The sequence below is a fragment of the Anomaloglossus baeobatrachus genome, chromosome 6, assembly GCF_048569485.1.
Source record: "Anomaloglossus baeobatrachus isolate aAnoBae1 chromosome 6, aAnoBae1.hap1, whole genome shotgun sequence".
Classification (NCBI taxonomy): Eukaryota; Metazoa; Chordata; class Amphibia; order Anura; family Aromobatidae; genus Anomaloglossus; species Anomaloglossus baeobatrachus.
The window spans coordinates 390,163,972-390,191,900 of record NC_134358.1 but is presented as its reverse complement, the minus strand read 5'-3'; the positions used below and the strand labels follow the sequence as shown (position 1 = coordinate 390,191,900).

Sequence of the window (27,929 nt, the reverse complement as noted above, 5' to 3'; positions counted from 1 at the left end):
ACTGAGAAAACAGGCAGAAAAATGCTTTATCTCACAAAAAGAATCAGGTTCAATCCAGTGCTGTGCTATCTGTATACTCTCTTTTGTGTCCTCCCCTGGCCAAAAGCTGTATGATCAGACCATATCCCTGTAGGTTAGACACAGCCATTACACAGTACAAAGCAGGGGCACATTTATTATATCTCAGCACAGGAAAAAAAAAAAACCACATCCAATTGTGGAAATTATTTTTAATCCAAGACTTATTGATTACATCAACTTTAAAATTAACTTTGTTGGTGGCAAAACCCCACCAATGTGCGCCCTGTTCAGGATTTACCATGCTCTTGAATATTCTACATACATAATAAATGGTATTTAGCTACACGGCTCTACATTTGAATAAACAGCCAAGGTCTATTGTTCATTATTCTTACCTTCAGGGTTGAGTTCTAATGTCACAGGCAGCAAAAAGGAGAAAGAAAAATCACAAAAAGGTAAGAAATGTTTAATAAAAGAACAGCTGTGTAAACTTTAGGGCACTTTAGCTGGAACATAGCATATAACATTGGAAAATGGTTAATCCAATAAAGATTAGCTACTAAATGGAAATTTAATAAGCTACAGAAAGATGAGGTAAATAGGCTATGAACAACTTGGAGTCATTTACATATAGAGCAATCTGCAGTGCATTTCTCTTCAATGCAAGCTTGGGCCCTCTAGCCACGAAGACCTATACAAAACTGGATTACATACAGCATTTATTGACAGGCGGAAGTAAGCTTAATAAAGTCATGACATTGTTACCAGCAAGTATATAGCTGGAATATTCAATGTGTACACTGGATCATGTAACAGTGTATTAGTGTCCTCTGGCTCCGCAAAGAATGAAGTCAATTATTTTTCTATTTTATACATTGCTCAAATTCAGCTTTTTAATAATCAAATATCTGATACGGCCACAAAGCACACAGAAATCAAACGTCATGTTTTGCTCGGTCATTCATCCCGTTCTCCTGGCACCTCATTAATCCATCCTGTTGGTACTTTCTTTGTGTTCTACAACTGATCCATCCGTCTGCCTTATGTGACATATTACTTCAGCATTTTTTAATCCTTTTGTTGTGTAAAACAAAAACTGATCATAAATACCAAACAGTTTATATATTGCATCACTTCAGTCATGGTTAGTCACTGTGATCTTCTTCATTAGGGCTCTAGAATTTCACTTGAGATCTCATGGAGCACCATAGACATTGTGGTCTACTATGGGCTTCTACTTTTATTGGCTGCTTTTTTACTGCAGGTGTCTGCATCAAAATACACAATAGTATTCTGCTCTGAAAGTTGCTGGATTTTCTTGCTGCATTTTTCATTTTTTTAAATATATTTTTAGTGCAGGTTTGAAGCATTTTGTTAATTCTGTTAGTGGTGAAATTTTTCAGGCTCCCAATAGAAGCCTACAGGGGAAAAAAAGCAAAAAATGCACAGTCCAATTCGATCTTTAGACTTAAGGGTGCTTTACACGCAGCGACATCGCTAGTGATGTCGCTCATGAAATCACCTGCCCCTGTCATTTGTGCGTCACGGGCAAATCGCTGCCCGTGGTGCACAATATCGCTAGTACCTGTCACACGGACTTACCTTACTAACGACGTCGCTGTGGCCGGCGAACAGCCTCTTTTCTAAGGGAGCGGTTCGTGCGGCGTAACAGCGACGTCACACGGCAGGCGTCCAATGGAAGCGGAGGGGCGGAGAGCAGCCACATGAAAGTCACGCCCACCTCGTTTCCATAGGACGCAGATACGGTGTTAGTTACTCCTGGGGTGTCACACGTAGTGATGTGTGCTGCCTCAAGAACAACGAACAACCTGTGTCCAAAAGCAGCAATGATATTTTGGAAATGGACGACGTGTCAACAATCAACGATTTGGTAAGTATTTTGCATCGTTAGCGGTCGCTCGTACGTGTCACACGCAACAACGTCGCTAATGAGGCTGGATGTGTGTCACGAATTCCGTGACCACAACGACATCTCGTTAGTGATGCCTTTGCGTGTAACGGGGCCTTTAGAGTAGTCATGCGTTTTCATGAAATGACATACACTTTGCTTGAACTATTAAACACAGTAAATTTTCTGCACAAACAAACGCAGTGGAAAAAGAAACAGTTATGTGCTGAGATGGTCATAAAATAGAGGAGTATGTTCAGTAATCATTTTTCAAAAACATTTTTATTAGCAATTTTGCATTAAATAGCAGCATAGACTGTCCAGGGTCATCTAGTTTTCATCTCAAGCACTATAGAATAGAATACAATTATATGGTGGTGGAGATGAAAATCTAGACGACAGTATGGATCACATCCAGTCAGTCAAACGAATGAGAGAAAAACAAACACTGGAGAAAATGATTTTGAAAAACAATTATTGAGCAGGCTCCCGTGTTAGAATTATAATTATTATTTTTTTTAACAACTAGAGATACACTGTAACCATTAACCCTGCTTTATCTACTGGGTAATGCCAATGAATAGTTAAAATGCACAGTATAATTCTTAGTGATCTTTTACATGGGCAAATAAACTTGGCCAATCGACAATATGGAAAGGTTTACATGTGGCATTCATCATTTTATGAAAATTCTTACTATCTGTCTACACGATGAGATATGCTGATGACAATAAATGAGATGGATGTCCGTATGAAACAGGTAATTAGCCAACAAAAGATCATTTTCTCGATTGTCGGCTAATTACTCACTTGTCTCTTGGGCAATGATCAAGATTGTGATGATCATACACTCAAGTCAAAGTTCATTTATTCATCACAGCTACTCAACCAAAAAAGTCTAGTTTTTCAAAAACAGTAAATTGTAATTATTCACTGTGACAAATAACCGGGTGAAACTTCCCTCTGAACACTTTTTAACTATGACTTTCCATTATACAGAGTTGTGAATTTATTCTGCTAAATATTTATACCCTGGAGTTCCAGGTCATTACTTTGTAAATATACAAAAGCTTAAAGTAATGCTCCCCAGTGAAGTAGTGATAAATGTAACATAATGCCCTTCAATTAACATCCAAGGCATTGAAGAGATCAAACACCAGAAGAGCTGGCACAAGCTGAATCAAAACACCCCCGGTCATTATACAACTGATGTCATAATCACTCTGGATCGCAAACATAGTTTTTTGCCATTCAGCATTCCAGAGGTCATAATATATTACTTTTTATTGATATAGCTGTAAAAGTTCTTGCTTCTTGCTTTCTTTTGGTGTGATTTGGGAGTACATAAACTCATGAACTTGTTGACACTTGCACTGGAGGCTCCATCACAGAAGTGGTCAGTAAGGTGCGGATTATAGAAGTGGTATGACCGCGCTATAATATCAATTGTATATAGAAACTATAACACAGATGTCGGACTTTAAATTCTTATTTTAAGGAAATGCTCAACAGCATATTCATTCTTGACATTTATTTTACACTGCTCGTGGTTAAATTATGATACAGAAGTATTTTACAGGTTGCTATACGATTATTGCACATCAATTACGTGTACAACATTTAATGTCTTAACATCAATATTTAAAGTAGCACTCTGCATTTGTTTTGTTTAATCATCCTTTCACTAGTCCTCCATGATATATAATTCAGCATGTATAACTTTATTTAGTGGTTTCTTTCTATCTGGAGACTCATGGTACACTTCTCTTTAGTTAGGTCATGTGATCCCCGGGTGGCTCCCTTGGAATTATGTGTTTTTATTTTCTCTAAAGGAGTTCATCATCTCAGACAACAGAAGTCCCTGTATTATGAAATTACGTGAACTGCACCACTTCAGTTGTCCAATGGGGATGACACAATATGTTATCATAGATAATGATGATGACTGCTCAGCTCCTGTCACACAGTTATAATACAGAAGATCATAATTCAGCGTCTTTATAATAATAGCTCATTTATGAGAATATAGAAGAAAGGCTAAACACAGTGTCATCCAAGCACACAGAATGGTACTAGCTAGAAAAGTAGTTCACAGAGTGACATAATCAGACAAGGATTGCAGCTACATAAAAAAAACTGCAAGTGCTTGTTTAAGACATCTTTCACAAGGTCAAAAAGCTTGTTGGTGGTAAATGAGGTTCCATATGGCTCAGAAGTGCTGCTATAAAGCTCCATTGGATGCTCAGTTCCTTTTAGACATGCCAACACATTTCAGAGCAAACAGCGCTCAGCGTTCAGAAGCTAACTGCTGGGGCAGACATCCTAGAACTTCTTAATGAATAGGCAGAATGCATCTAAATAGCCCTGCTCAATCAAAGAGAGAACTGTGTAGCTGTACAGTGACAGCATCCATACTTTATCCAGCGTGGTATAGAAAAAGACTAATTATGAACGCAGCACCAAACAGAGGCACACTGGGGCCCCATGTGCCATTATTGATGTCCTACTAGTTTGTTGTTGTTATAACAAAGGTATGCAAAATTTGGGTCAATGAAAATTATTTCAAACTTAATGACTGATTCTTATGTTTCTTTATGCCTTGATTTAAAAAAAAAATTAACCATTAAGTATGGATTTTGCACAAAACATGCAAGAAATGACATAAAAGCAAGATGAACAAGAAAAATCTATACTGTAGCCAAAAATGTACACAATATTATAGATAAATATGTATTGAATATTCATTCTGGAACTTTTTTGGAAAATAATTCTTGTACATTTTTCTTTTCTCTTCAAAGCTTCTCTGGATACCTTTTCTCTTACAGAAGGCCTGTGGATCTTCTCTGTGAAGCATCCAGCAGTAGTCCACCATCATGTTCACATTCCATCTACCTAGTATCTTCATTCCATCCCCTTGATTTCCTTATGAAATCTTTCTCCTTGCTGTTCACATACAACATCAAGGTTTTCAGGAAAGTAGTCTTCATTTTTACTTCAAATGCAATTGACAATCCAAGGAATTGAAACATTTGAGAATGTTCTCCACTATGGGCTTAAATTTTGGATCTTTGTTGTTAACTACAATTTTTTTCACAACTTCTTTAAAAGAATCCCAATTTCTTTTCTCAACAACTTTTATTTTTGTATCAAACATGTCGCCCTTCAAGAGTTCCAAATATCTGGACCCACAAAAATGCCTTTCTTCAGGTTTGTTTCGGATGGTACTTAAAACTTTGAGAGACAGGTACTTAACAGTCTCTCCTTCTTTTGATAGAGCTTTCACAAACTAAATAATCCGTCCAAGCTTAATGTGGAGTTGTGGCAGGAAAACTTTAGTAGGATCAACTATACTTTCAGAAACTATGTGCTTGAGTCAAGTTTGCAAAGATGTTCTTGATGGCCAACATTTTTGACTCCAGTGATCAGTCCTAGGCTGGCAGAGCGATTCACAAAAAGAGCTTGGGTACTTTCTGTATCCTCCTTGCTGTCCAAAGAGCAAAGAGAGAACTTTCATATCCCCACATATTGGCCATCCCTGATCCTCTTAGTTAAGTTTCTTGAGAATAAAGTCTAAATTCTCATAGTTTTTTTCTCAAATGCACAAAATGCCCTCCAGGCACTGAAGCATACTGCTGCTATTGTGCAGTAGCACAGCTTTCAGACTTTTATTGGATGAATCAATAGTCTCCACTCGTTGACATTGTACTCAATGTTACATTTTTCCATCAGCCCATGAACATCACTGCAAAACATTAGAGCACTGTCTTCAGAAAAGTATGGAAGGAGCTCCTTTCATCTGCTTTTGTACCGTGAAAAACAGGTAACAGGAGTTAGCAGGTTCTTTCCCTTCAGTTTATAGCCAAAAAGTTCTGCTGAATGTTTAGGAAGGTCCAAGTCTTGGACTAAATAATTTAATACGAGCTGTGAAAAATGCTGTGGCTCATTGGGATGAGCGTGAAAGTCTTTGTCAGAATCTTGCTCTTTATGTTCTAAATCAGGTGTATGTTCAAGTTTCTCCAGAGGTAAAGGGACAGTTATTCCTGGATCGTGAGCCACAAGGCGAATTGATGTCTTAAGGTCCAGGTTATACAATTTCCTTCATATTTTTAAGGTTGAATCCCTCCATTTTGCATGTACAAAAGTAGCAGTCATCACTATGATTTTGTGGGTCCCTCCAGATCACAGGCACACCAAAAAAACACCTCTATTTTTCCCTTTAAAGCACTATTGTAGTTCTTCTACACAAACAGAACACACTACATATGGTGCCTATGACTTGTCCTCATCACCTAGTTTTACACCAAAGCACACATAATACACTTTTTTAATAAAGTCCATAATGTTCCTTTGTTGTTTCTTCACTACAAGACCACCGCAAATGTAGTAAAAGTTGTAGAGTGAATTACAACAACCCCTTGTAGTCATTTCACATTGTTAGAAGCTTAATCCTCCACAACCACTAATTACTGAAATGAATCGTGGTAAGCACATCATCACACTCGCCAGCACCACACTCTTATGAACTGTCTAAAAGAAAATCTGCCTTTTCGCCCTATTGCAACCAATCACAGTGCAGCTTTCATTTCTTATATTGCTGAGGTAAAATGAAAGATATGCTAGGATTGGATACTATGAACATCACCAACCTTTTTAGCAGCTGAGTTAAGAAAATCTTCTCTACCCACAGCAGCCAATCGCAGTAGAGCGTTCATTAATTTCTAATCAATCTGATGACACCAAAAGTCACACAATGGGATCAAAGTATGGTGCAAGAAAAAGCCTATGGAGTCAGTGTTTGTGAAAAACTGTACATGATGGCATTTTTTTTCGATATTGGCACTGAGTTCAACAGTATATAAAAATAATTTCTTAGGGTGGTGTCACACAGAGCGATGACGACAACGACATTGCTGCTACGTCACCATTTTCTGTGACGTTGCAGCGACGTCCCGTCGCTGTCGCTGTGTGTGACATCCAGCAACGACCTGGCCCCTGCTGTGAGGTCGCCGGTCGTTGCGGAATGTCCAGCTTCATTTTTTGGTCGTCGCTCTCCCGCTGTGACGCACACATCGCTGTGTGTGACAGCGAGAGAGCGATGAAATAAAGCGAGCAGGAAGCCGGCATCTGGCAGCTGCAGTAAGCTGTAACCAGGGTAAACATCGGGTAACCAAGGGAAGACCTTTCCCTGGTTACCCGATATTTACCTTCGTTACCAGCGTCCGCCCTCGCTGCCTGTGCCAGCTCCCTGCTCTCTGCACATGTAGCTGCAGTACATATCGGGTAATTAACCCGATGTGTACTGTAGCTAGGAGTGCAGGGGAGCCAGCGCTAAGCGGTGTGCGCGGCTCCCTGCTCTCTGCACATGTAGCTGCAGTACACATCGGGTAATTAACCCGATGTGTACTGTAGCTAGGAGTGCAGGGAGCCAGCGCTAAGCGGTGTGCGCGGCTCCCTGTTCTCTGCACATGTAGCTGCAGTACACATCGGGTAATTAACCCAATGTGTACTGTAGCTAGGAGTGCAGGGAGCCAGCGCTAAGCAGTGTGCGTGGCTCCCTGCTTTCTGCACATGTAGCTGCAGTACACATCGGGTAATTAACCCGATGTGTACTGTAGCTAGGAGTGCAGGGAGCCAGCGCTAAGCAGTGTGCGTGGCTCCCTGCTCTCTGCACATGTAGCACAGCGACACGTGTCGTTATGATCGCTGCTGCTTCTGCTGTGTTTGACAGCTAAGCAGCAATCATAACAGCGACTTACAAGGTCGATGTTGCGTCACAGAAAATGGTGACGTAACAGCGACGTCGTTGTCGCTGTCGCTTTGTGTGAACCCAGCTTAACTTTTCAAATAATTTTAACCTTGCACACCTGTGTAATTTATTGACATACCGAAAATACCAATGCATTTTCCCTAACAACAGGCAACATACAGAAGATAGATAGATGTTCTGTTATGGAAAGGCTCTTGGGCTCAATGTTTATAGGACATGGAACAGAATACATAGGGAACATTTTTTTACAAGTGTAATTAAGTCACATTGTATATCTAATCTAATGAAAAACTGATATTTCAGTGATAAGAAAGACTGTTATTAATCTCTCAATACTTTTACACCAAAAATAAAACAGCTTATGTGCTGCAAGAAACTCCTATGCTGAGAAAATAGTACAAAGTACATAACCAACCCTGCAGTACACATGCTTCTGGAAACAAATGTTTGGAGCACCTTGTGTGCTTGAAAGGTTATAAGACATTAAGGAATAAGAATTCTAAAAATACAAATCTCTTATCATGCCAATATACACTGTTTCGCAACCTTTCACTCTTCATACTGATGGTAAGCTTGTAATTAATATTATGTAACGATTTTTTTTAAATTGGTAGAATATCAGCATATCACCTCAATAGAAAAAATTGATTGCCAATAAGGTTCTGCTTTTGTTTTCTGTATTAATATATACTCACTCTTTTGTATGCATTAAGCATGTGCTTCGCAGATCAAACAAGATATTTACTAGCATATGCTATAAAGGGGTTTACCCACTGAAACAAGTGATGGCATATCACTAAGGTGGGCTGGCTAATACATTTAATTCGCAATATGAATTTATAAAAAAATAATCATCAGTTCTGCCCTTTCACTGTGGTTCAGAAATATATACAGTGGATGAAATAAGTATTGAACAAATCACCAATTTTCTAAACAAATATATTTCTAAAAGTGCTATTGATATGAATTTATCACTAGATGTCGGTGGCAACCCATCCAATCCACACAGCAAAGAAATCAAACCATAGATGTCCATGCATTTAGTCATGTGTAATAATGAGAAAGGACACAGAAAAAAGTATTGAACACGCTTACTGAAATTTATTTAATAATTTGTACAAAAGCCTTTGTAGGTGATAACAGCTTCAGGACTCCTCCTGTATAGAGAAACTAATTGAATGCATTGCTCAGGTATGATTTTAGCCTATTCTTCTGCACAAACAATCTTCAAGTCCTGAAGGTCCCATGGGTTACTTTTATGAACTGAGCTTTAGCTCCTCAATACATTTTCTATTGGATTCAGGTCAGGTGAATTACTAGGCCATTCTAACAGCTTTATTTTATTTCTCTGAAATCATTTATTAGTTCCTTAGCTGTGTGTTTGGGATCATTGTCTTCTAAAATGCCCCCCACCTTCATTTCTTCTTCATCATCCTGGTAGATGGCAGCAGATTTTCATCAAGAATGGTGCTGTACGTTTATCAATTCATCCTTCCTTCAATTATATTTGCTACTCCTGTATGATGAAAAGCAGCCTAACACAATGATGTTCCAAACTACACTATTGGTATGCTCTTTTTGGTGTGATATGCAGTGCTTTTGCTTTTTCCAAACATGGTGTGAATAATGGTATCCAAAGAGTTCACTTTTAGTCTCATCTGAACAAACTATATTTTCCCAGTATTTTAAATGTTGTTGAGCCGGTGTCCTGACTTTTCATGAATTTTTGTATCTCTCTTTCTGCATTTATGCCATACTTTTACCATGTATCATTTCTCATAATTACACATCACTAAATTATGGTCATCTATGGTTTGATTTCTTTGCTTGTGTGGATTTGGATGGGTTGTTACTGACATCGGATGAGAAATACATGTCAATAGCACCTAAAGAAATATAGAATAATTTTTAATTGCTTGGCTAGTGATGGGCAGACTCAGATACCTCGAAATGGTAAGTCCAACAGGATTAAAAAAAAAAACAAAAAAAAACAACAGGCTCGGGCCCAGAACTGATCCCGGAAATGTGGCTAGACGCCTATATAAGTCTATGGGAACCAGAATCTGGGGCTTTAAAATGGTGGTAGAAGGGATAGGTGGATTGGAGCAAGTGCATTATACTTCGAAAGGCTCCAAGAGGCTCTAATGCTACTTCCGGGGCCGCTCATTATCCTTCATACATATTCACTGCTTCCTTCACCCACCGGCAGTCTCCACGTCTCTGATTAGTTGCAGTCAGACATGCCCCCACCCTGTGTGACATGGTGTCTGACTGCAACCAATCAGAGATGCTGTGTGTGCATCTCTATTGCTGCAAAAATAAATAAATAATTGGTGTAGAGTCCCCCCCATATCAACCGTGTGCTTTTCTTGGCTGTGTATCAAAATAAAAGGAGCTGAATTCGACTTTTTTTTTTTTTTAATTATTTCAATAAATTATTTTAAAAACCAGGGTGCAGTCCCCCACAATTTTGATACCCAGCCATGATAAAGCTAACAGCTGGGAGCTGGTATTCTCAGGCTGGGGAGGCCCATGCTTATCGGGTCATTAATGCTAAAAATAGCAGTCTGCAGCCACCCAGTATTGTTGCATCCATTAGATGCGACAATCCCGGAACTTTACCCGGCTCATCCTGATTGCCCTGGTGTGGTGGCAATCGGTGTAATAAGGGGTACACAGCTGCTAAGAAGCCCTAGATTAGTAATGGGAGGCATCTATGACCAAACGATTCCAGCTCTGCTACATCTGACAGAGACAGGGGGAGGAAGGACAGGCAGACGGGGCGAGAATAACTAGCAAAACCCAACCCACCTATTAGATATTCTGTACCTGCTATTGTGTCGCCCTGGGCAAGCCAGGGGACACAGGTCACAACACCACCACACCCCACACTCCAGGTAGGCACATCACAGCTAACCAGAAATCCTTGTTGCCTTCCTCCAGAGGTTGATGATGCACACCAGGGGGTGGGCCAGGCGGTTGGCTCCGCCCACCGAGGAGCTCACAACACTGGAGGCAGGAAGTAACCAGGCAGATAGCCCAGGCAGGGCAAGTGAGAAGAGCTCAGGGAGAGCTTGAGTGAGGAGCTAAAGTGGAGGAGTTTAGAAAGTGAAAGTGAAAGTAGAAAAGGAGGAAAAGCAAGTAAAGGGACAGAAGAGAAAGACAGCCTGAAGGGTCCAGCTTTGTGAGGGCCAGAACAGCAAGGTCAGCAACGGCGGTGACTGTCTGTAGGGGGACCGTTTGGAAGTTCCTGGAAGGACCCCGTTGGCTGTGTGCCCGGTGGTCTGGAGCAGTGTTCCGAAGGACAGTCAGCACCAGGGCAGGGGCCTCTCGGACCCCGGCAAGGCTAGGAGTCGCCAGATTTGCCAAATCCGTCAGTGACGGGGACGCAGCTCCCCCAACAACCAAGTCCCGAGTGAAGGCAACAGCCCAACCCGTATTGGAGAGACACCGCCACCGCCACGGCACAAGTTTCTCAGGGCCAGCGCCTGCGGGCAAAGTGTAGAGCTATTCCGGCCCAGATTGCAGCCGGGGAGCGGGTAACCGGAGGAAATCCACCGCTACCATCAGTCAACACAGGTGCAAGGAAGAGGGACATCACCGTCACCTACCGGGAGTGCAGGTGCAGCCGTCTGTGGGACCGTCCTACCAGCCGTTGGTTTACCGTACAAACTGTGTCCGTGTGTCAGGCTGAGTGAGTACCATAGTGCCGCAAGGCACAGCGCTGCCCCCCGCGTCCCTGCGCCCTCCAGGCCCTACACTTTACATCTCATCACCGGGCCCCGGGATCACCAACCCCTAAACACGGAGGGGCAACACAACACCTGGCTGCTCCGCATCACCATCCCCGGGACCCCCACACTGAGCAGCGGTGGTGCAATCACCACAACCGTGGGTGGCGTCACGAACTATAACAATCCCTTCACCCAACAAACACCCCCTTTCACTCACGGGCGAGGAGTGTCGCTCGAGACACCCCGGGATCCGGCCCACCGCTCGAGCCACCACTGAGCAGCTGCCGGACCCGAGCAGAAGGGGTGAGCGCGGTGTGCTGACACCCTCCTCCCCGCCCGCGACAACTTGGCGTCACGAACAGGATCTTACCGCTCTGCCGTCAGGTAGAGGTGCGCCTTGTTACCGCCGGAGGCATCCGGCAGAAAAATTTCAGAAGCCGCCATCTTTGGCGCGAAAAGTTCCCGCTCGAGCGTCTTCTCGAGCAGTAGAGGCGCGAAGGCCAAAACCCCGCCCCGAGAGAGGAGGGGCCGGAAAGAGCTAAGGGGGACGCGATGGCGGCTGGCCGCATGTAAGCGCGGCTATGGAAGCAGGGACGCCAGGACCCTGCGGCCATTTACTGGTTCCTGGAAGAGGCCGCTGCTAAAGATGCTGAGTCCGACCAACAACACCGTGGTCCCCGCGCCTGGCATGGCGGTGTGGGTGGAAGTCCGGACCGTCCAGCTAAGCAGCCGTCTGCAGGTCCACAGGCAGCTCCTCATGGAGGAGTGGGAGGCCGACATGGCGGACGTTGTAGCCACCGTGCGGAGACGCGAGGAGGAGGCGGAGAAAGGGAGGGTGAGTGACCCATGTCCCGATGCCCTTGCAGGGCCGGTCATCGCGGCTGTGGGGCCCGGTCCAAGCCCTCTCCCCCCGTTGCCTCCCTCGCCACCCGTCTCGGAGGCCGTGACCCCGCCACTAGGCCCGCTACCACCGCAACCGGTAGCGATACCCAGCCCGTCCGCCCCAGCGGACCGACCTGTAGCCGGAGCCCGTAACAAACCAGAGGCATTACCTTGGAAGGCCCCGAAGATTGTGCCAGAGACAGTCCCCGAGCAGTTTCCCGAGCCGAAGGCCCAACTGCGGAAAGCCCCTGTGCCCATCCCCCACACCTCGGCTGAGGTGGCGCCGGGTTGTTGCTGCAAGGCAGCGCCCAAGGCCATGACACCGCGGGATACGCTACCCACTTTCCTGACAGTGGGTAACGTGCTGGATATTCCGCGGGGCTCAACCCGTGCGCCGGAGCAGGTAGCAGCGCCATACTGGGACAGGGAGCCGACAAAGCTGGGCCTGGAGATCGCGGAGAGGGAGAGAAGGAAAGCCGAGCTGGTGGCCCGAGCCATTCGGGAAAAGGAAAACCTGCGGCAAGCGACCTTCCGTGTCCGGGGCCCGTTCTACGAGGGGCAGGTGAGGCGGTTTGATGTCCGCCGGGGCTACGGATTCATATACGAACCGGGCCTGGAGGCCGAGGTGTTTGTGGCCCGGCGGGACGTGAATGCCCATCTGCCCGAGGAGCATCCTGGCCGCAATCGTATACCGGGGGACATGGTGCGTTACACCCGGCACTGCGGAGAGAGGGGGTGGTTTGCCCTGGATGTAAAGCTGAGGGGCAGCCCGGAGAGCAAGGTGAGCTCTGCATCCCCTCCCTCGGATGAAGCAGCAAAAGGACCGGAGTAGGGCAGCGGATGCCCGTTGCACCGTCCCCGTTGGGACCATCACTGAAGTTGTTTGTTTGAAAGTTTGAAATGATAAGTGAAATTACCGAAGAAGTCACCTGATTGTTTGTTGATTTGCAACCGGCAGGAGCCGGCACCATTGTCCCCGTGGGGACCGTTTAAAGTTAATTTGCATGGGAACTATCGATGGACAAGCCCGTGAACTTGCAGGGCACCACAAACGTTAAGTGGCTTGTAAATATGTTGGGTACCGTTACCGTTTCCGCTATACCGCCTCCGGAGAGGCAGGTTGGAGGGAGGGCCCTGAGCAGAGCAGGCTAGGGCCCAGCCACCAAAGGAACCGGTGGCCACCCTCTGGAGGGGAAGGACAGATCCCGCTCGGGTAACTTGTGCTGGACTGTGGGTCAAGGGGTGCTGCCTGGGTTTTAGGGGCAGCATCAGGGCCAGGTTGCTTGGGTGGGAGAGAGCGGAAACCGTGACCGTATATCGTTGCAACGTTTAAGTAAATGTGCCTCCCGTCTTGGGAAGAGTTTTGATTAAAAATGTTATTTATGTTTTGCTTAACCCTTGTTACCCCTTTTACAGAAAAATAAAACCGGTGTAGGACGGCAGCCCGCGGACGGTCTGCATTTTGCTAAGGGGGAATGTGTCGCCCTGGGCAAGCCAGGGGACACAGGTCACAACACCACCACACCCCACACTCCAGGTAGGCACATCACAGCTAACCAGAAATCCTTGTTGCCTTCCTCCAGAGGTTGATGATGCACACCAGGGGGTGGGCCAGGCGGTTGGCTCCGCCCACCGAGGAGCTCACAACACTGGAGGCAGGAAGTAACCAGGCAGATAGCCCAGGCAGGGCAAGTGAGAAGAGCTCAGGGAGAGCTTGAGTGAGGAGCTAAAGTGGAGGAGTTTAGAAAGTGAAAGTGAAAGTAGAAAAGGAGGAAAAGCAAGTAAAGGGACAGAAGAGAAAGACAGCCTGAAGGGTCCAGCTTTGTGAGGGCCAGAACAGCAAGGTCAGCAACGGCGGTGACTGTCTGTAGGGGGACCGTTTGGAAGTTCCTGGAAGGACCCCGTTGGCTGTGTGCCCGGTGGTCTGGAGCAGTGTTCCGAAGGACAGTCAGCACCAGGGCAGGGGCCTCTCGGACCCCGGCAAGGCTAGGAGTCGCCAGATTTGCCAAATCCGTCAGTGACGGGGACGCAGCTCCCCCAACAACCAAGTCCCGAGTGAAGGCAACAGCCCAACCCGTATTGGAGAGACACCGCCACCGCCACGGCACAAGTTTCTCAGGGCCAGCGCCTGCGGGCAAAGTGTAGAGCTCCTCCGGCCCAGATTGCAGCCGGGGAGCGGGTAACCGGAGGGAATCCACCGCTACCATCAGTCAACACAGGCGCAAGGAAGAGGGACATCACCGTCACCTTCGGGAGTGCAGGTGCAGCCGTCTGTGGGACCGTCCTACCAGCCGTTGGTTTACCGTACAAACTGTGTCCATGTGTCAGGCTGAGTGAGTACCATAGTGCCGCAAGGCACAGCGCTGCCCCCCGCGTCCCTGCGCCCTCCAGGCCCTACACTTTACATCTCATCACCGGGCCCCGGGATCACCAACCCCTACCCACGGAGGGGCAACACAACACCTGGCTGCTCCGCATCACCATCCCCGGGACCCCCACACTGAGCAGCGGTGGTGCAATCACCACAACCGTGGGTGGCGTCACGAACTATAACAATCCCTTCACCCAACAAACACCCCCTTTCACTCACGGGCGAGGAGTGTCGCTCGAGACACCCCGGGATCCGGCCCACCGCTCGAGCCACCACTGAGCAGCTGCCGGACCCGAGCAGAAGGGGTGAGCGCGGTGTGCTGACACCCTCCTCCCCGCCCGCGACACTATCAATCCAAAACAGTGCATTTCACAAACTTTACTTGCCTATATTTCAGAAAGTATACATCCGATCTCACAACTAAAGATATGTATAGAATCAGCATGATAGTGCCAGTATAGCATTAGCTTTAGTTTATATAGGAAAATCCTGGTGGTTGGTGCGCTTTAAAATAAAAAGATTCTAGTATCACACAGCCGTTTATTGCAGCCAAAGTTAACATGAGAGTAGCAAGACCAGAAGCTCCTTTTAACTTCAAAGGTTAGAGAAAATACTTGCAGGCCACCTATCCATACTAATTGTGTAGAACAAACAAACAGTAGATTGTGACAAGGTGAGGGTCTTGATGTCAACAGTGTACATACCATTGATATATACACTCAACAAAAATATAAACGCAGCACTTTTGTTTCTGCTCACATTTTTCATAACCTGAACTCTAAGCTTAATAGCTAGTTTAATAGCCAGAAGGGTGGGCGGGTCTGGCAAATTCTCATACCTCCACTCATGTTTTGTCTCAGGTGTTATGATGAGACTGTTTGTCTGAGCACATGGGCCCGCTTGTGTTTGGAAAATGGAAGACACTGGAGAGGGGAGTGCAGCCAGGATAGAGAGGCTGTGCGATGAAGGTGCAGCCTCTGGCAGAGATCCTGAACGTAACAGAGAACAATAGAGGAAAATAGGGGGGTTTTTTTTGAGCCGCGCCAATGATCACTTCTCAGGTATTCAGATTAATGGATCTTTATTTTGCACAGGTCTACGCGTTTCTGGAGTCTCAGCTCCCTTCCTCAGGACCATCAGGCATAAGAACACATCAAATCTACCATAATGGAGACTAACACAGTATAAATACATTTGATGACATCACAAGACCGCCCCTGACAAAAAAAAAAAGGCGGGAAAGGGTGCATTGCAGTGAAGCATGATGCAATACAAGTAACTTCATGAAGGATGTGAAAAATAAAATCAATTATAGTGGCGATAACATATATCTCAGATCGTGAAATAATGAAATTACTCAAAACATAAAAACACCAAAAATAACAGATCTATGTGTGATCATCATGATTATCTCTCAAAAAAGATACATATGTATGTATGTGCAGGGAGGACATATGAAATGAGCATAGAACTCACTTAGACATGTCAGTGCTAGAAAACCCAGGAATGTAGGATAGATCAGTGAGAGCATGAGAGCACGCATCCAACAAGGCAATTACTGTTTCCAGGTGATGGAAGAAAAGAAACAGTCAAAATGCCCTGAATCCGTGACAAAAAAAAAAAATATATATATATATATATATATATATATGAGAAAAAAATCCATAGCCTAGATTCCATATGGAAAAAAGTCCAAGGATCAAGGAACCGCTTAGGAACATGATGTAGTGACTGAGTTCAAGAAAGTTCAGGAGCATGGGGAAAAAAAAACAAAAACAAAAAAAAAAAAAAAACCTTCCACATGCGCAAAAAGCAAGTGCCAGAACCAGAAGGTGAAATGAGTGCAGGACCGTGAGAAGAAAAGAAGGGAATTTTGTTACTTACCGTAAATTCCTTTTCTTCTAGCTCTTATTGGGAGACCCAGACGATTGGGTGTATAGCACTGCCTCCGGAGGCCACACAAAGCAATTACACTAAAAAGTGTAAGGCCCCTCCCCTTCTGGCTATACACCCCCAGTGGGATCACTGGCTCACCAGTTTTAGTGCAAAAGCAAGAAGGAGGAAAGCCAATAACTGGTTTAAACAAATTCACTCCGAGTAACATCGGAGAACTGAAAACCGTTCAACATGAACAACATGTGTACCCGCAAACAAACCAACAATCCCGAAGGACAACAGGGCGGGTGCTGGGTCTCCCAATAAGAGCTAGAAGAAAAGGAATTTACGGTAAGTAACAAAATTCCCTTCTTCTTCGGCGCTCTATTGGGAGACCCAGACGATTGGGACGTCCAAAAGCTGTCCCTGGGTGGGTAAAGAAATACCTCATGTTAGAGCTGCAAGACAGCCCTCCCCTACGGGGAGGCAACTGCCGCCTGCAGGACTCTTCTACCTAGGCTGGCGTCCGCCGAAGCATAGGTATGCACCTGATAATGTTTGGTGAAAGTGTGCAGACTCGACCAGGTAGCTGCCTGGCACACCTGTTGAGCCGTAGCCTGGTGTCGCAATGCCCAGGACGCACCCACGGCTCTGGTAGAATGGGCCTTCAGCCCTGATGGAACCTGAAGCCCCGCAGAACGGTAGGCTTCAAGAATTGGTTCTTTGATCCATCGAGCCAGGGTGGCCTTAGAATCCTGCGACCCTTTGCGCTTACCAGCGACAAGGACAAAGAGTGCATCCGAACGGCGCAGGGGCGCTGTGCGGGAAATGTAGATTCTGAGTGCTCTCACCAGATCTAACAAATGTAAATCCTTCTCATACCGATGAACTGCATGAGGACAAAACGAAGGCAAAAAGATATCCTGATTAAGATGAAAAGAGGATACCACCTTTGGGAGAAACTCCTGAATGGGGCGCAGCACTACCTTGTCCTGGTGGAAGACCAGGAAGGGAGCCTTGGAAGACAACGCTGCTAGCTCAGACACTCTCCGAAGAGATGTGATCGCTACCAGAAAAGCCACTTTCTGTGAAAGTCTAGAAAGTGAAACCTCCTTCAGAGGCTCGAAGGGCGGCTTCTGGAGGGCAACTAGTACCCTGTTCAGATCCCATGGATCTAACGGCCGCTTGTACGGGGGAACTATATGGCAAACCCCCTGTAGGAACGTGCGCACCTTAGAAAGTCGTGCTAGACGCTTCTGAAAAAAGACGGATAGCGCCGAGACTTGCCCTTTAAGGGAGCCGAGCGACAAACCTTTTTCTAACCCAGATTGGAGGAAAGAAAGAAGGGTAGGTAATGCAAATGGCCAGGGGGACACTCCCTGAGCAGAGCACCAGGATAAGAATATCCTCCACGTTCTGTGGTAGATCTTAGCAGACGTGGGCTTCCTAGCCTGTCTCATGGTGGCAACGACCCCTTGGGATAAGCCTGAAGACGCTAGGATCCAGGACTCAATGGCCACGCAGTCAGGTTGAGGGCCGCAGAATCCCGATGGAAAAACGGCCCTTGGGACAGTAAGTCTGGTCGGTCTGGTAGTGCCCACGGTCGGCCGACCGTGAGATGCCACAGATCCGGATACCACGCCCTCCTCGGCCAGTCTGGAGCGACGAGTATGACGCGGCTGCAGTCGGATCTGATCTTGCGTAGCACTCTGGGCAAGAGTGCCAGAGGTGGAAACACATAAGGGAGCCGGAACTGCGACCAATCTTGCACTAGGGCGTCTGCTGCTAGAGCTCTTTGATCGCGAGACCGTGCCATGAATGTTGGGACCTTGTTGTTGTGCCGGGACGCCATTAGGTCGACGTCCGGCCTTCCCCATCGGCGACAGATTTCCTGAAACACGTCCGGGTGAAGGGACCATTCCCCTGCGTCCATGCCCTGGCGACTGAGGAAGTCTGCTTCCCAGTTTTCTACGCCGGGGATGTGAACTGCGGATATGGTGGAGGCCGTGGCTTCCACCCACATCATAATGCGCCGGACTTCCTGGAAGGCTTGCCGACTGCGAGTCCCTCCTTGGTGATTGATGTATGCCACCGCTGTGGAGTTGTCCGATTGAATTCGGATCTGCTTCCCTTCCAGCCACTGCTGGAAGGCTAGTAGGGCAAGAAACACTGCTCTGATTTCCAGAACATTGATCTGAAGGGTGGACTCCTGCTGAGTCCACGTACCCTGAGCCCTGTGGTGGAGAAACACTGCTCCCCACCCTGACAGACTCGCGTCTGTCGTGACCACCGCCCAGGACGGTGGTAGGAAGGATCTTCCCTGTGATAATGAGGTGGACAGGAGCCACCACTGCAGAGAGTCCTTGGCCGTCTGGGAAAGGAAGACTTTCCTGTCCAGGGATGTCGACTTCCCGTCCCATTGGCGGAGAATGTCCCATTGAAGTGGACGCAGATGAAACTGCGCAAACGGAACCGCCTCTATTGCCGCCACCATCTTCCCGAGGAAGTGCATGAGGCGTCTTAAGGAGTGCGACTGACCTTGAAGGAGAGCCTGCACCCCTGTCTGTAGTGACCGCTGCTTGCTCAGCGGAAGCTTCACTATCGCTGAGAGAGTATGAAACTCCATGCCAAGATACGTTAGTGATTGGGTCGGTGACAGATTTGACTTTGGGAAGTTGATGATCCACCCGAACGCCTGGAGAGTCTCCAGTGCAAAATTCAGGCTGAGTTGGCATGCCTCCTGAGAGGGTGCCTTGACTAGTAGATCGTCCAAGTAAGGGATCACAGAGTGTCCGTGAGAGTGCAAGACTGCTACCACTGCTGCCATGATCTTGGTGAACACCCGGGGGGCTGTCGCCAGACCAAATGGCAGAGCCACGAACTGAAGATGTTCGTCTCCTATGACGAAGCGCAGAAAGCGTTGGTGTTCCGTAGCAATCGGCACGTGGAGATAAGCATCTTTGATGTCTATTGATGCTAGGAAATCTCCTTGGGACATTGAGGCAATGACTGAGCGGAGGGATTCCATCCGGAACCGCCTGGCGTTCACATGCTTGTTGAGCAGTTTTAGGTCCAGAACAGGACGGAAGGAGCCGTCCTTTTTTGGAACCACAAAGAGATTGGAGTAAAATCCTCGCCCCCGTTCTAGAGGGGGGACAGGGATCACGACTCCTTCTGCTCTTAGAGAGTCCACCGCCTGCAGCAGGGCATCTGCTCGGTTGGGGTGTGGGGAGGTTCTGAAGAACCGAAGTGGGGGCCGAGAACTGAACTCGATTCTGTACCCGCGAGACAAAATGTCTGTTACCCACCGGTCTTTGACCTGAGACAGCCAAATGTCGCAAAAGCGGGAGAGCCTGCCACCGACCGAGGATGCGGAGGGAGGAGGCCGAAAGTCATGAGGTAGCCGCCTTGGAAGCGGTTCCTCCATTTGCTTTCCTGGGGCGTGAGTGAGCCCGCCAGGAATCTGAGCTCCCTTGCCCTTTCTGAGTCCCTTTGGACGAGGAGAATTGGGGCTTGCCCGAGCCTCGAAAGGACCGAAACCTCGACTGCCACTTTTTCTGTTGAGGTTTACTTGCTCTGGGCTGTGGTAAGGAAGAGTCCTTACCCTTGGACTGTTTTATGATTTCAGCCAATGGCTCACCAAACAGTCTGTCTCTAGATAATGGCAAGCTGGTTAAGCATTTTTTGGAACCAGCATCTGCTTTCCAGTCCTTTAACCATAAGGCTCTGCGCAAAACCACAGAATTGGCGGCCGCCATAGAGGTACGGCTCGTAGATTCTAGGACAGCATTGATAGCATAAGTCGCAAACGCAGACATTTGCGAAGTTAGGGACGCCACCTGTGGCACTGCTGGATGTATGATAGCATCCACCTGTGCTAAACCAGCTGAAATAGCTTGGAGTGCCCACACGGCCGCGAATGCTGGAGCAAACGACGCGCCGATAGCTTCATAGACAGATTTCAACCAAAGGTCCATCTGTCTGTCGTTGGCATCTTTAAGTGAAGCGCCATCCTCTACTGCGACTATGGATCTAGCCGCAAGCTTGGAAATTGGGGGATCAACCTTTGGGCACTGGGTCCAGCGTTTGGCCACTTCAGCGGGAAAAGGATAACGGGTATCCTTAGAACGTTTAGAGAAACGCTTGTCTGGATGAGCGTCGTGCTTCTGGATTGATTCTCTGAAGTCAGAGTGGTCCAAAAAAGCACTTAATTTACGCTTGGGATACAGGAAATGGAACTTCTCCTGCTGTGCAGCTGCCTCCTCTGCAGAAGGGGCTGGGGGAGAAATATCCAACAGTCTATTAATCGCCGATATAAGGTCATTAACCATGGCGTCACCCTCAGGGGCATCCAGATTGAGAGGGGCCTCAGGATTAGAATCCTGATCACCGTCCTCAGTCTCATCACAGAGAGATTCTTCTCGCTGAGACCCTGAGCAGTGTGATGACGTGGAGGGTCTTTCCCAGCGAGCTCGCTTAGGCTACCTGGGACTGTCATCTGAGTCAGAGACTTCAGCTTGTGATGCTTGAGACCCCCTTGAAGTACGGATTAGTTCCAACTGAGGGGGACCAGAGAGCATAGCCACAGCAGTGTCCATGGTCTGAGGAACTGGCCTGGCCTGCAAGGTCTCCAGGATTTTTGTCATAGCCTCAGACATTTTACCAGCAAACACTGCAAAGTCTGTCCCCGTCACCGGGGCAGGGTTCACAGGCGTCTCTGCCTGGGCTACCACCACAATAGGCTCTGGCTGACGAAGTGCCACTGGGACTGAACATTGCACACAATGTGAATCATTGGAGCCTGCCGGTAGATCAGCCCCACATGCAGCACAAACAGTGCACACAGCCCGTGCCTTGGCAGCCTTGCGTTTTGCGGATGACATGTTGCTGCCTCCTCAGAGCAGTACAGGGTGTCCAACCAAGAAGCGACCTACAGTGCAACTATATATATATATATATATGGTACCAAGACAAAAGTACACTATATATCACTGAGGCACTAGTGGGGCCAGCACTACTGTGCAGCTTACCGCCCGCTTAGGAGCGGTGTGTGGACGCCAGAAATCCCTCTAGTCTGGGTCTCCCAGAGCCTGCTGCCTCTCCCCAGCCAGATCGCATGTGTAATGGCTGCCGGCGTCCTTGTGGAGAGGGGGGGCGGGCCCTGGGCGTACACCGACGAAGAGCGGGAAGTCTGCTTCCCCTTGTGCCTAGTGAGAGGGCTGGAGCATGTAAATAAAGCTCCAGCCCTCGGCGCTGCCTATTGAGCAGCGTCTCTCCCCTACCCTGATTGACAGGGTGGGGGCGGGAACGAAGCGGCGCTAGGCCGCAGAAGCCGGGGGCTAAAGTTAGAAGCGCCGCCGCCGTAAAAGCGCGGTCGGCGCAAAGCCCCCGGCGCACCACAAGTCGCAGCTGCGCCGCCGCTCCAGGAGCGGTCGGCGCAGTAGTTCCCAATACACAACGTCACTCAGCAAAGCTGCAGTGACCTAACCCCCAGCGTACAGCGCCACTGTCCCCGGCGCACTACAACGCTCAGCAAGCCCTGAGAGTGTCCGTGCCTGCCGGGGACACAGAGTACCTGACAGTTGCAGGGCCTTGTCCCTGAACGGCACTCCCGCTCCACATCCAGCAGGTTCTATGGGTCTGTGGATGGAGCCCGGCCCCAGGGCTTGGGGGCCGGCAAGATCCCACTTCCACAGAGCCCTCCAGGGGATGTGGAAGGAAAACAGCATGTGGGCTCCAGCCTCTGTACCAGCAATAGGTACCTCAACCTTACAAGCACCAACCGCGGGTGAGAAGGGAGCATGCTGGGGGCCCCATATGGGCCCTCTTTTCTTCCATCCGATATAGCCAGCAGCTACTGCTGACTACAAACAGTGGAGCTATGCGTGGATGTCTGACCTCCTTCGCACAAAGCAGAAAACTGGTGAGCCAGTGATCCCACTGGGGGTGTATAGCCAGAAGGGGAGGGGCCTTACACTTTTTAGTGTAATTGCTTTGTGTGGCCTCCGGAGGCAGTGCTATACACCCAATCGTCTGGGTCTCCCAATAGAGCGCCGAAGAAATTACGGCGCTAGCGCTAAGAGCCAGGGAGCAAGTGGATAGCGTTTGAATTAGAGTGAATGGAGTAAGACATGTAGCAAAACAACAATAGATGTGCACTAATCAGACCTGAATAGACTAGATCATGTATAATAGCCGGAGGAAATAAATGTATATATATAGAGAGGACACCTAAAGAAAGAGCAAGGAAGCTCCTGCAGAGCGTCAGATCAAATAATGTATATTAAAATATAGGATTAGTGTGGATAGAAAAGCGGAGACTAGGAACCAGAAAAACCATATGTCCCAAGTGCAAGACTGCAAACCATCGTGGTGAGCTACCAGTGATGCCGGGGATCAAAGAGATGTACCTCTACTACAAAAAATTGTAGGAGTGAAAACAACGGAGTGTAAAAAATGTGATAATAAAGGGTGGGTGATGCAATCACCGTATAGTATGTCTGCTAATGATGCAATAAAAGTGAATATATATATATAAATATGCATACATATTAAATTTTAGAAGAGCGCCCCCAAGTAGGAAGGGGAAGGGAAAAAATAAATAAATAAATAAATAAATAAATAAAAAATAATTAAAAATATATATATATATATATATTGTGTGTTCGAGGCAATTATTGCTAATAAAAAACCAGATATGAATCTGTGTCCCAAAAAAAACTTATAGATATGATGCATGATGATAATAAAAGCATAAAATAGACCTGGCATAAAACATAGCTAAAAACCTATAAAGGATACACAAAATGAAACTATACACCATGTTACAAGAATTAATAAAAACATAAAAAATAAAAAATATAATGTAAAAAGCACTTAGGCATTAAAAACATATATGAATATAAATATATATATATCTATAGGGGTGACCTTTAGTTTGATTTTTTTGTCATGATATAGAGTAGTATGTCGGGATAGTCCATGAAGCATAAAAGAAGGTCACCCCTATAGAATATTTACCCCCATACATATCTGATCGGATAGAGGTTCTTAATAAGAAAGAAACATATTGGATTTATAAACTCAATACGTTAAACCCTCGTGGCCTCAATGAGGTCACGGATCTATTTTATTAAATACCATCGGGTTGTTTGTTTATATATTTATTTTATATTTATATTCATATATGTTTTTAGTGCCTAAGTGCTTTTTACATTATATTTTTTATTTTTTATGTTTTTATTAATTCTTGTAACATGGTGTATAGTTTCATTTTGTGTATCCTTTATAGGTTTTTAGCTATGTTTTATGCCAGGTCTATTTTATGCTTTTATTATCATCATGCATCATATCTATAAGTTTTTTTTGGGACACAGATTCATATCTGTTTTTTATTAGCAATAATTGCCTCGAACACACAATATATATAGATATTTTTTTAATTTTTTATTTACTTATTTATTTATTTATTTATTTTTTCCTTCCCCTTCCTACTTGGGGGCGCTCTTCTAAAATTTAATATGTATGTATATATTTATATATATATATATATTTTCACTTTTATTGCATCATTAGCAGACATACTATACAGTGATTGCATCACCCACCCTTTATTATCACATTTTTTACACTCCGTTGTTTTCACTCCTACAATTTTTTGTAGTAGAGGTACATCTCTTTGATCCCCGGCATCACTGGTAGCTCACCACGATGGTTTGCAGTCTTGCACTTGGGACATATGGTTTTTCTGGTTCCTAGTCTCCGCTTTTCTATCCACACTAATCCTATATTTTAATATACATTATTTGATCTGACGCTCTGCAGGAGCTTCCTTGCTCTTTCTTTAGGTGTCCTCTCTATATATATACATTTATTTCCTCCGGCTATTATACATGATCTAGTCTATTCAGGTCTGATTAGTGCACATCTATTGTTGTTTTGCTACATGTCTTACTCCATTCACTCTAATTCAAACGCTATCCACTTGCTCCCTGGCTCTCAGCGCTAGCGCCGTAATTTTTCTTCTCACGGTCCTGCACTCATTTCACCTTCTGGTTCTGGCACTTGCTTTTTGCGCATGTGGAAGGTTTTTGTTTTTTGTTTTTTTTTTTCCCCACGCTCCTGAACTTTCTTGAACTCACTCACTACATCATGTTCCTAAGCGGTTCCTTGATCCTTGGACTTTTTTCCATCTGGAATCTAGGCTATGGATTTTTTTCTCTTATATATATATATATATTTTATTTTTTCACGGATTCAGGGCATTTTGACTGTTTCTTTTCTTCCATCACCTGGAAACAGTAATTGCCTTGTGGGATGCGTGGTCTCATGCTCTCACTGATCTATCCTACATTCCTGGGTTTTCCAGCACTGACATGTCTAAGTGAGTTCTAGGCTCATTTCATGTTCTCCCTGCACATACATACATATGTATATTTTTTGAGAGATAATCATGATCACACATAGATCTGTTTATTTTGGTGTTTTTATGTTTTGAGTAATTTCATTATTTCACGATCTGAGATATATGTTATCGCCACTATAATTGATTTTATTTTTCACATCCTTCATGAAGTTACTTGTATTGTATCATGCTTCACTGCAATGCACCCTTTTTTTTTTTTTTTTTTTTTTTTTGTCAGGGGCGGTCTTGTGATGTCATCAAATGTATTTATACTGTGTTAGTCTCCATTATGGTAGATTTGATGTGTTCTTATGCCTGATGGTCCTGAGGAAGGGAGCTGAGACTCCAGAAACGCGTAGACCTGTGCAAAATAAAGATACATTAATCTGAATACCTGAGAAGTGATCATTGGCGCGACTCAAAAAAACCCCTATTTTCCTCTATTGTTCTCTGTTATCTGCAGTTTGGGTTGCTGCTGCCTTGATCAAAACTTTCCATGCCTGCATAGTAGTTGTGACTTTCACAACTTCACTTGGTGAGTATTACTGCTCGCTGTCTCTACCCCATGTGTTATTGGGGTAAAACCCTATTGCGCTTCTTCTCAACAGCTTTTTACTCATCATAGAGATCCTGAATGGACACTGACAGCAGAAAAGAAATTCTGAGCTTGTAAGAAGCAAGCTTCCAGAGCTGTAGACTGACAGGACTCAAGTGTGTGGAGTCGCCATAGCCACTGAAAAGTAACCTCAGTAAAGATGGGGTTGTGTACTGACTGGAGTCAGTGAGTGACAATTGCAATACCTTCACTGGGATACTTCAGCAGGGTTGAATCCAAAGCCGTGCAGGCGTACCCGCAGATGAAATGAATAGTGTTGAGTGAGTAGTTAACTATTCGTACTCGCTATGTTGTTAGCAAGTACTGTCCGCTACTTGCATATTCGTTACGAGTAGCGCGCACAATGTAAGTCAATGGGAAATACTCGCTAAGTAGCGAGTAACACAAAAGCCGTACTATTCGCTACTCGCACGAAAAGTACGGCTTTCGGGTTACTCGTTACTTAGTGAGTATTTCCCATTGACTTACATTGCGCTTGTTACTTGTAACGAATATGCGAGTAGCGGACAGTACATAGCATAACATAATAATAATAGCATAGCGAGTACGACTAGTCAACTACTTGCTCAACACTAGAAATGAACTGAATGTTATTTTACTTTCTGTAAAGCTGAAGGAAGGCTCATGTTTTGTTTCTGGAAGACATTTTATGTGTGCTAAATAAACCGGCTGGACTATTAAATAGAAACTCTTCCTGTGTGCGTGCCTCATAGTGTTGAGCGAGTCGTTGACTATTCGTACTCGCTATGCTGTTAGTGAGAGCTCTCCGCTACTCGCATATTCGTTACGAGCGCAATGTAAGTTAATAGGAAATACTCGCTAAGTAGTGAGTAACCCAAAAGCCGAAAGGCCATGTTGGAGGTGAAGATGCTGGATGTTGAGATCCTGGGCTGGTGTGGTTACACGTGGTTTGCAGTTGTGAGGCCGGTTGGGTTGGATGTACTGCCAAATTCTCTAAAATGCCTTTGGAGACAGCTTATGGTAGAGAAATGAACATTCAATTCAATGGCAACAGCTAAGGTGGACATTTCTGCAGTCAGCATGCCAATTGCGCGCTCACTAAAATATTGTGATATCTGTGGTATTATGCTGTGTGATAAAACTGCACATTTTAGAGTGGCCTTTTATTGTGGCCAGCCTAAGGCACACCTGTGCAATAATCATGCTGTCTAATCAGCATCTTGATATGCCACACCTGTGAGGTGGACGGATTATTTCGGCGAAGGAGAAATGCTCATTAACCCAGATTTAGACAAATTTGTGAACAATATTTGGGTATTTTGCATACATAAAAAAAGTCTTAGATTTTAGACAACAGTGTTGCATTTATATTTTTGTTCTTAGTATAAAAGGACAAATGGCAAAACTTTTGTAAGGCCTGTGATTTGAACATCCAGATGGGAAAAACTGGTCTGGGCAGGAAAGTGTGTGGTGGAGGTCCCCAACATCCCCAAAGCAGCGGAAATGCTCTGGCAGGAACACAGTGTGCCCACCCTGTAATATGTCCTGGTTACATGTGGCAAACCCAGCTATTTACTTGTTTCCCAATCAGTCTTACTCATGTGATAAGATTGGGCCTACAATGATGAAGGCAGCAAAAATTAAAAAAAGTGATTTCTGTATCATTGGCCTCCATTTCATCATTTTTCAGAGATAAGCTGTAAAGTGATAATTCTATTATTTTGAGGAAACAAATCTTAGATAGCTTTTCATGGAGAAATATGAAAAAGAAAAAGGTCACACATTCTTAGAATAAAATTCCACGCTGTCCTCTCAAACTCACTATTGTAGATTTCAAAATGTACAGAATCGCACCTTGGTGGGGGTAGGCTACTTAGAGGTTTTCTAGTAATTGATGTCAGCTCGCCCCCATGGTTATTGTTATGTATATTGGACTTATGTCTGCCAGCTCTTGTTATGTTGTGATCTGTTTATAATAAAGAATTAAAAAAAAATATTCCACTATTCATCCTGATAATCAGTGTCATTTCGAGACCTTTACCCATGTCACACGCGTATCTATGAGATCATCAAGTCAGAAGATCATTTTGACTAGTGACTCCCTTTAAAACTAGCGTATTAATGCTTTTACCAGTGTCCCCTATGTAATATTGAGAGGAACCTGTCATGGTTATCTGCAGCAGATATCCTGATTCCAGCAATGTATCAAATAGAGCAGCATAGCCTTGTTGACAGACTCCCGTCAATAATGGTAAGTCACTATTGTACCACTGTAGTCACCTGTAGGAGTACTGTATGAGACAACTGCGCTGCCGTCAAGGTCTGCTGGGGAACAGTTTCCCTTCAGGAACACTGAAGTACTTATGGATTTAGGCATTCCAGGATCTGA

The 27,929-nt window shown here is 45.6% G+C and overlaps 1 protein-coding gene across 4 annotated transcripts in view; it reads right to left on the bottom strand.

Annotated features, from left to right (window-relative positions):
* BBS9 (Bardet-Biedl syndrome 9) overlaps positions 1 to 27,929 on the bottom strand; it is a 704,556-nt gene that overhangs the window by 299,784 nt on the left and 376,843 nt on the right. For 3 of the 4 annotated variants that reach the window (XM_075315101.1, XM_075315105.1, XM_075315103.1), the window contains 2 exons: positions 27,821 to 27,925; positions 417 to 431 (listed from right to left, as the gene is read on the bottom strand). In XM_075315101.1, the coding sequence (XP_075171216.1) occupies positions 417 to 431; positions 27,821 to 27,925 (120 nt within the window). The remainder of the gene's footprint in view (positions 1 to 416; positions 432 to 27,820; positions 27,926 to 27,929) is intronic. The other variant, XM_075315104.1, reaches the window with a different exon arrangement.